The sequence below is a fragment of the Procambarus clarkii genome, chromosome 87 (genome assembly GCF_040958095.1).
Source record: "Procambarus clarkii isolate CNS0578487 chromosome 87, FALCON_Pclarkii_2.0, whole genome shotgun sequence".
Taxonomy (NCBI): domain Eukaryota; kingdom Metazoa; phylum Arthropoda; class Malacostraca; order Decapoda; family Cambaridae; genus Procambarus; species Procambarus clarkii.
In genome coordinates, this window is record NC_091236.1 from 7,773,644 (window position 1) to 7,784,286 (window position 10,643).

A 10,643-nucleotide genomic window follows, 5' to 3' on the forward strand; every position below is an offset into this window, starting at 1 on the left:
CTATTGTGCAGGTTCAAATCCTCCTCATGGCTCTTACTGATTTTCACGTGATGATCTGATACGATGATACAATGACAGTACAATGACACACGGATGTGACACCGCCCTGCTTGTGGTGTCAGAGACGGGATTAATGTAACCTAACACGTCTGATCAACCTGTCCTCACACTACACGGCACCGCAGTTTGCACGCAATCAGCTACAGCGTCAAAAATTAAAAGCACAGCGATATTGACGTATTCCATAACGAATTCTATAGGGGGCCTGGTAGCCTGGTGGATAGCGCGCAGGATTCGTAATTCTGTGGCGCGGGTTCGATTCCCGCACGAGGCAGAAGCAAATGGGCAAAGTTTCTTTCACCCTGAATGCCCCTGTTACCTAGCAGTAAATAGGTACCTGGGAGTTAGTCAGCTGTCACGGGCTGCTTCCTGGGGGTGGAGGCCTGGTCGAGGACCGGGCCGCGGGGACACTAAAAAGCCCCGAAATCATCTCAAGATAACCTCAAGATCAAGAATGAGTTTCCGTTTAGATATGATGTGAGTTGTCAGGATTCGAACGGGCTGTCCAGTGACAAGCCGACACCAAACATTCGCTACTGTATAACTAATATATACAATATAAATCATATATACATAAATTTTACAAGGCAATACTACATTACTGTATTTTATTAAATAAAGATAAAAAACCGTATAACTAATAACATTTACACAACTACTTTATATATTTTCTATATTTTAACGCAATATTCTATATTTTTAACTATATTTTCTAAATTTTAGCGCAAGACTCGAACACATTTCGTAAATACACTTAATTGCCAACGGATCCACGCCAACTAGGCTTGGTTCCTAACAAAGTCCCCAGCTAGACCTCAAAACAAAAGGGCATAAGTGCTTCCATAGAACGGCTATCTCTTTTGGGATGTTCTCTGAAGAAGCTTGCGTGACTAAACTATTCTAGGACCATACATTATTGATTTGCATTTAAAATAAAACAATTTGTATTAGGCTACCCCGTATGGAAAAATACTAGCCTAGCCTATTTATATATTCCTGTGGAAACGGCCGTTTGATTACATCAAATGGCTTGAGGATTTTTTTTTATTATTATTTTCTACCACAGACGTGGCCACACATTTACAATGCTAACCAGCATATATACATTTGTTGGTTAGCATTGTAAATGTGTGGGCACGTCTGTTGGTTGGTATTGGTAAATTAAGAAGGTTTCGCTTGATAGGCGCAGCTGTACAATACGTGAGACCAGAGACACTACGGCGAAGGACACTGAGACACCGGCTACACTCAACACAATAGTCTGGTATCAACTCTGATCTTTTCACTTTTGACACTTCAGAGAGACAACCGGCGCACAAAAATGTTTAACAATTCACAGGTAAACTTCTATTACGTCAATAGGACACGAGTTGCGAAGGACAATGGTAAACAGAGCATACTTGTGGCTTCACGGTACCTAGGGCTCTAGAAGTTAAGTTTAGGAATACTCAAATTATTCATGTATGTCTGTCTGTCTCTCTCTCTCTCTCTCTCCCTCTCTCACGACTGCTTCCCTGACTCCCAAATGGGTGTTGCGTCACCGTGAATATTAACCTCGCCTGGTCACGTCTTCCTCACCACTGCGACCTCACCTTTGTCTCCCACACTCCTTTGTTCAAGTCAAATCACGGCAATGATTCAAAGGTTTAACATTCCTGTGTGGATTCAAAACTTACGCTACAGCCACCCACACAATAACCCCCATTTAAAACCACCTTCGCTACAAACCCCCCCCCCCTTTTATACTCCTGTTAATACCATCTCCATTCCGTCACTCCTGAGACGATAATAACATTTATTCTCTGTCGTCTCCTTCGCTAATCCCACCTACTTCTCAGCTCACTGTCGAGTAGGGTCTATGAACTGAGAAAAATAAGTCATCGTCATCGTCACCGAGGAATTTAGTCACCTAACCCAACACAACCTAATCTAACTAAACCTATCCTATCTTAACCTGATCCTAGCCTAACCTGTCGGAACGTAACGAAAATAAGAGACAAAATGGTTGGTTTTATACATGGTGTGCGTGACGGCACACTGATGTCATAACCTTCATGCCGGTACAGGTTTTAGATCCTACTGCCTATGTCACCAACACTACCTACACTCCGCCAGCTGAACAATATGAATGATGAGCGTTTGGTGAGAATTTTCTGCAACAACCTAGTGCCTAAAATATATTGGAAATGCGCCGGTCTGGTGCTTGATCGCGTATGTTCATTGTAAAATTTCCTCCCGCATGCGAATGCCTTCATATCAATATCATATTCATAAAAGCTGGCATTAAACAGTTTCTAATGTTGAGTGTCTCGTTCAAAATGCCTAGTTGAGCTGCTTGTAGATGCTACATCAAGAAGGGCAGGGTCGGAATATATCGTTTTGCTATTGTTTTTTTTGGGTTAAAACAACATTACACCTGAACCACCAACACTACTCCACACCTGGAGCATCAACACTACATACATACCTCAAGCATCAACAGTAATCCATACCTGCAGCATCAACATTATACCTACACCATTAACACTACTCCACATCTGCAGCATCAACTCCTGTAACACCGACACTATTCCACACCTGCAGCACCAACACTACCAGACGTCACACCGGTACCACCAAAACACCCCTCTCCACCCCACAGCCAAGCCCTTGCAACACTTGCAAGCCCCTCACCATTTGCCCAAGACTAATGAGCTAATCAGAGGTCCGCACAAAACTTTAAGACAGCAAAGGGGGCTTCCGAGACGACTGTGTAAAGTTACTTCAGTCTCTGTAAACCTCATAATTACACATCTTCACGGAGACTACTCCCTGAAACACCGCCAGTGTGGGAGGACCTACTAAGGCGGTGTTGCTGTCAAGGAACTGGCTCCTGCTTAAGTCTTTGCGATAGTGTTATGTACATGTATTGCTGTAAGAAGCAAGTCATTTACAGACACGTTTCTTAGAAATGTAACGAATCGTTTTGTCTGGGGCAGGAAGACTGTGTATATATAATTTAGGCTTGTATCGAGGTCCGCCATCCCCCAAGGTCATCTCTAGTATATTTTCAAATGTTCTTCTATAATTATTATGTCATTGGCAAATGTTATTTTTTCTTACTAGTCTAGCAGTCAAATGCTCCTACATAACTAGTATATGAATGGAAATAACGTGATACCTCACCTCTCACAGCATGATCATGTAATCAGTTATATCACTAACATGGCAGTATAAGTTTCACTGTTACAAGCGTGCCGCTGCAAAGGTTTTCAACATCATAAATGTATACAATACAATTCTAGGACAAAAGTTTCCACAGTTAAGGTTCGTTTGAACAAACATACAGCCCTAACTTGTAATACGTTTTACCTTACAGTTTCTCAACAGCAAAATTTTAAAATAAAGAAATATGCACAAGTTGAAGACATAATGGGATCAAGAATTTTAGGGTCAGTTCCTGGACCCTTATGTGCCTCAGCGACTTTTTCCACTATGCTCTCAAAATAGGGATGGAGTGCATAATATATGACCTCAAGCAGACGATGAGTCACAATAACGTGGCTGAAATATGTTGACCAGACCACACAGTAGAAGGTGAAGGGACGACGACGTTTCGGTCCGTTCTGGACCATTCTCAAATCGATTGTGTCTTGAGAATTTCTAGTGTGTGGTCTGGTCAACATATGACATCGGCTAAAAAAAAAAAAAGGTTAAGACACCGTATAATGAACTTACGTCCAAACTGTATATTATATGTGTTCACTTTTCACAAGAAAACTAAAGGTCTGTAGTCGAAGTTTTGGCAATTATGCTTTCACTTATAATACCTAGATGACATTTGCACAAGTAATCACATTACTCTATACAGAGATTAGTCTGAGACAGTAAAGCAAGAGGTGTATCATCTACACTTCTATAGCATCTAGTAAAATGACAATAATTCCTGAATCAAACCTATTTTGGTTAATTAGTTTCATTATTGTCTTTTTAATTTATATTACTCTCTAAAACTACTCCAAATTTTGTTTTAAACATCAAAGTAAAGTTGTATTTCTTTAAATAATGTAGCCATTTCTATGAAAATCTCACTAATAAACAAATTCCTGAAAAACGAGCTAATGCATTTACTACAGTATTAGTGTATCTTTGTTATTATTATTATTATTATTATTTTACTAATTTTTACCTTTTCTTATTGTACAGTATTATTATTATTATTTATATAATACTATTATAATTAGGAGTAGCATATTTTTAATGTTTCATGAATGAGAAATAATTGAAATTCAATGTAAATTGCTACATTTTTAAGACTATAGGGTTATTGTTATATTCGTACGAGAGTTTACTAGTGAATGTTTACTTCATGTGCTAAATGTTAGATAAAACTTTACCAAAACATTTAAAGTGCTATTTTTAAAAGGAACAATTGTAGGAAAACTTTCCCAGTCCGTCTCATATATTTAGAAATATTGAAAACAAACATTTACAAATACTTTCGTAAATAATAAATGTTTGGAGCATATAATATTCATCTTGTTATATATAAGAAAGATGTATCTACACAAATATTAATCAACAAATTAAAAAAATTCAAATTCAAATGCTTATTTAGGTAAAATACATACATACAAGGGGTGATACAAAAATTAATGAATTTATAGATAGAGCTAATACATACAATGCCTTGTATTATATTATTATAATAATAATAAAATAATAATAATAATTATAATAATAATAAACAACTGTATATATTATTAAGACATTATTTCATGTAACCTTTACACTTGCTCCTGGATGTGTCCAATAATTTACTGAGTTGGAAAACTTGAAGGGTTATTATAAGATCCAGTTAAGAAGGTGGTGGTTAGGCTCAAGAACTGGAGTTTAACCAGGAAGTATTTTGACAAATGTATAATCAGAATTGATTATCCAGAAAATATCTTAAAACCCCCTGATTACTGGAAAATTATTTAAATAATATATTGACAACTTGCATCTTTTAAATTAATGTTTTTCTGATGGGAACACTTGTTATAATTGAAGACTGAATATAAAATACGCCTTTATCTATATTAATTTATATGTTGAGAGTGCAAAATATTACCTAGACCTATTGAATACTTATTTATTTTCAGCTCATAGGACTAACATCAGTTGAGAAAATATTTTTTGTTATAAAATCTACAATTCAGTGTTTTAAATATAATCTTGGGAAATAAATACAATTGTTGGAAAGAATTTGGTCAAACGGATTGCCAAAAAAAATGGAATTTCACGCTGAAAAATATCAAAGGCCTATCCAGAGTGGTCCGTTTTCGTCCCCTCTGCTCTACTTATGCCCACTAGACCTATAGTAAATCATCCTGCTATACATTAATAATTTGTGTAACTAGCGTCAAAAGATTGTTATTTGCTTAGCTAAACGAACTAGAGGGTTCAGTTCCTGAACCGATTATGTGCCTGTGTAATCCTTTACACCACCGCCCGCGGGATGGGTATGGGGTGCATAATAAAGAAAGAAATTGAAAATGAAATTGTTTAAAACTATTTAACACTCGTTCATAACAAGCTTACCCGAGATCAACCAGACCTAAGACAGCCTATCTAGCAACGAACCCACACCCACAACATCAATCACAAAATCACAGCAAATTCAGCTCTCTTCTAACACATTTTATCAAGGAGACTGAAGCTAGGTGGTATAAATATTCCTCCCATACCTGTTAGACAGCAATATGCATCCTGAGGGCACAGAAGACAGCGAAAATAATGGGAGTGAGGTCGTAAGTTCCCGCCAGACGCGGCCCGGCGGCTGCAGCCGTCGCCATGGTTACTGACCCCAGCCACGCGCCGCCCCTCACACATATCAGGACTTCTCACGCCATATATACATATACAATTATCATCATTATTACGCATTTGCTCACCTAACAACTTCGGAACAATGCAGTACATGAATAATTGTTAGTGTGCTTGTGTTAAATAGAACAAATTACAAACACAAAAGAGAAAAGAATGAGAATGAGGGTGGAGAAAGAGAGAGAGAGAGGAGGTTAAAGGCGCACGGCTACTGGTGCTCCCCACGCTGTCGGGGGTCCCCAGATTCAGGTATTCAGTACACTTGATCATATATAAATAACATTTAGTGAGGTTCAGGAGAACCTGAACCATTTATACTTCATTCAGGAGAACCCGAACCTACCATATCCCCCCCCATCCTTTATTCGAGGATCCAACTCCCATTTCCGACCATCCAAACCCGATTTCACCACTCACCATGAGGTTGAATACCTCATCTTCGCCTCTCGACCCTCTTTCGGTGAGGCTAAACAAAAGAAAACATATTACTCGCAATAATTATAGCAACAGATGCCAATTTCGGTATATTAGGCTACGTTGAGAGAGAGATGTGAATTTTAAATAATCAAATAAATGAATCTTATTGCAGAAACTCATTCAAACTGAATACCAAGTCATTATCTGATATTGGATAATTTATCGTTCAATTATCATGCAATAACACTATAAATGGGCACCATATTTATTTTTAGTTCCATGATTATGTGGAAAGACGCCTTTACCATCTCATACCATGGTCTGGGTATACTTCACAGAGCTGTGACTCTCATACCATGGTCTGTGTATACTTCACAGAGCAGTGTGTATATCATACCATGGTCTGTGTATACTTCACAGAGCGGTGACTATATCATACCATGGTCTGTGTTTACTTCACAGAGCGGTGTCTATATCATACCATGGTCTGTGTATACTTCACAGAGCAGTGTGTATATCATACCATGGTCTGTGTATACTTCACAGAGCGGTGTCTATCTCATACCATGGACTATGTGTATACTTCAGAGCGGTGTCTATCTCATACCATGGACTATGTGTATACTTCACAGAGCGGTGTATATCTCATACCATGGTCTGTGTATACTTCACAGAGCTGTCTATATCATACCATGGTAGACCTATAAATTTCTACCTCATACTACACCTCTAAAACATTATCATGAGCCAGATAGTGCTGCAAAACGAAAACCAAACAAAAATTACATAGTTGCATAAATTAACATCTTTCCGCGACAGAGGTTTCCCGTGGAAATCTTAATTTTATAATAAATAAGGATGATAAATAGAGTGGGAAACATTCTCTTGAATATTATTTTTATTTAAAACTTCAGGAAACATTATATAAAGTTTTAACTATGCAAAACATATACAGTGGGTGATGCAGCAGTCAAATGTAAAAGGATTATTGGATTGTATTCCCAGGAAACCATGCTGGTGATTGGATGTCACACCGTATAAAAGACGGTTCGCCGGCAGATATCAAAACCTATCTAACCTTACCCAACCTAACCTACGTAACCCAAACCAAACGTAACCAAACTGGCGAAACCTAACCCAACTGGGCTTAATTTACGCTAATACATCCTAGCCTAGTGATATATTATGTACGGTTTTGCCAATCCGAAAGCGCGCTCTCTCGAAATGTTTGTGTATGAGCTGAATGATCTTAGCCTATCTGCCGTAAGACCTAAATTCTAACATAAAAGAACAGCAGAACTATGAACGTCATTGATATATGTTGTTTAGATTCGGGAATGCCATACTTATTCTGTAAAATTGAATGGAGTTTAGTAATGAATTATATTGTATTTTATTCTAAATAGTTTTTAATCACAAAAGGCTGTTTGAGGAAATATATTCACAAACTGGAGGATCGATTGAACTCAGACTTTATAGATAGATATATATATATATATATATATATATATATATATATATATATATATATATATATATATATATATAAACAGAGTAAAGCACCTTAGGGTGTATAAAAACAGTGAATGGCAACAAAAGCTTTACAAATTATACGAGGCTGCTGAAAGAGCGCAAGTGTCCGTTGTAGCTGTACCCAACTGAACACATCGGCTCCCAGTTCAAGTCTTCACACAAGAAACCACACAACTACCATCACAGTGACACGCAGTAGCTGAGGAGGCTGGTGCTCTTGTGTTCACAAGCCAAGCCTGGTCCCAGGCCGGGCTTGGCCAGTTATATAACAATGCGTGTTTGTGTGTGTGTGTAATGTATCACCTGCAAATTACCTCTCCGGGTAGAACGGGCGGCGAATTTTTTGGTGAAATATAATTCCTAAATAGTTTATATTTTTAGGAATATATATATATATATATATATATATATATATATATATATATATATATATATATATATATATATATATACCCAAGTTGCAAGAAAATACAGCGAAAATGAAACAGTCTCAGTGTTTTTGGTGGGAGTGCGGGTTCAATATATATTATTTATATATTCTTTCTGCAGTATTGCAAGGAGCAGGCTGGAGCAAGCGGACTCTAGAAATGCAGAACTAGGTAAAGCTTCACCAATCAGCCCACGCTAAAGAACAGCTTTGTATTTATTACTGCTTAAATCCAGAGTATTAGGCCTCCTCAATTGGCATACCATTTAAAAAGTTCTCTTTTGTATAGTAACGTAATGTGAACAGGTGATATATTATTCTTTAAGGAATACAGTACCGTGCTTCTAGTTTACACTAGACAGATTTATAGCTGGTATACACCTCAGGCCAACCTAACCTCAACCGGGGGGGGGGGGGGGGTAGAAATAGCCTAAGCTACTCTATCCCTTTGAGATGTATCTTTTTTTCTTGTCTTAATAAACATACTTGAACTTGAACCTCAACCGGGGTTCCGCGGAACACCCAAGGTAAGCTCAGTGGGTTCCGCAAATATAGTGATAAGTGGGTTAATTACAATTATAACATGTATTTTTTAGTTACTTTTCTGTTAAAATTTTCTCACTTAACCAATCGTCAATAGCAATGAAGGAAATAGTTTCCTTTAAGTTAACAATGAAATCCGCGCGCGTATGTTTATCTAAAGTACAACCCGTAATTATTTAAAGGTTACGAAGGTTGAGAAACACAGTGAGAATAGTGTCCAGCCACGTGGAAAATATTAACAACGGCGTTTGACTTGCAGTTTTCTAAGTGAACCTGTTTTTTCCTGCCCACCTGTCATGTCCCACCAAAATCGGCTGACCACTTGTCGAAACACTGATAACGCAATTGAATAAAAACAGTGGACTCGTGTTCAGTAGCCTCTTGTGGCCGCGTTAGGTTCCACCCTGCGAGTTATACATTGTTCCCATGACCAGTAAAAGAACACGGGTTTAATAATGCCATAAATTCAACGTTGCGTATATCTGTAATGCTTTCACGTGTACTGACACTTGAAATGTCTGTTTATGCTCATGAAAATGTATTAACACTAATATAATAGCGATGATGCAACCAATATTCAACAGCAATACCGATCAAGAAAGTCGAAATATATAAATATTGCATCCAAGTCGCACAAATAAAAAGGAAAAGTGAACTAAAGTTAAGCTAAAAAGTCAAGGGTTAAGACCAGTCGTCCCCGCCCGTTGCGCCGGCGGCAGCACCGCTCCTTCCTCTCATAACCTGACGCAGGAACAGGTCAACTACCTGACGCAGCAACCCGTCAATTGCCTCACGTACCCACACGTCAACTGCCTCTCGTACCCACACCTTATCAACTTACTTTCCGATGATTTCGCAGACTTCGTAGACCTCGTCGAAGAGCACGTCATCCTCCGCCATGGTGAGGGTTGGTTGATCCGCGCGCACACACCACACCGACTCCCACAACCTCTCAGCGAAATGCAGCTCCTGATAGGTATCCTTACGAGGATATCCGAATATTTTCTGCACACACTTGGCTGATTTCTAAACTGGATTATTTCAAATTCACTGAACTGTGAAATTCCAAAGCAATGTGTAATTTATGGGGGCGCGAAGCTAGTAGTCCAGCAGAGGGTAGCCTGCCTTGTTTGCTGCTAGACCAGGGTTATACTGACACTCTCACTACACTGTATACTCCAGCACTGGCACAACACCACACTACACTTTATCAACCACAGCAACAACACTGAATCAGCTGTTCCTCCGGGCGCCCCCACTTCACCCCCGCTACTGTGACACCTCCTGGGCCACGGAACCCAACTGCCCAGTTACCACTCCATACACCCTCTAAACTACCCTAAACAAGCCAGTTAAGTGGCTGGTGACGACAGAGAGAGCCCTGCCGTCCGTCTTAGCCTCACGTAGAGTAGACGCACACTGCCCATTGATTTGCCACCGAACCCCGCTATAGCGCATGTGCCGGAACAGAGTTGCCGGGGGCCGCCAACCGGCTTTTTCACGCACACCCTGAATTGTCCTGCCATAGTCCCTGTTACGAGACAAGTCTTCCTTAAAGTCACGAGGTGCCTTCTTATATATATATGTGACACAAGGTCTTCTTTGAGTACTCGTTATTTTCTTCTCCGAGGCTATGGGTCCCTTCAATAGCACCAAAGGTGGTACCCTTACTCTATTTAATATATATATATATATATATATATATATATATATATATATATATATATATATATATATATATATATATATATATATATATATATATTATATATTTTGGTAGCAGTCTTTCTTGTAAACATATATTGTTGAGTATGAC

The 10,643-nt window shown here is 38.7% G+C and overlaps 1 protein-coding gene across 1 annotated transcript in view; it reads right to left on the reverse strand.

The window, feature by feature from the left end:
- The window catches only part of LOC123746960 (peripheral plasma membrane protein CASK), a 552,989-nt gene extending 542,754 nt beyond the window's left edge, over positions 1 to 10,235 (reverse strand). The window contains exon 1 of the mRNA XM_069317229.1: positions 9,669 to 10,235. Coding sequence (XP_069173330.1) covers positions 9,669 to 9,727 — 59 coding nt within the window. The 5' untranslated portion in view covers positions 9,728 to 10,235. The remainder of the gene's footprint in view (positions 1 to 9,668) is intronic.
- Positions 10,236 to 10,643: the final 408 nt, after the last annotated feature.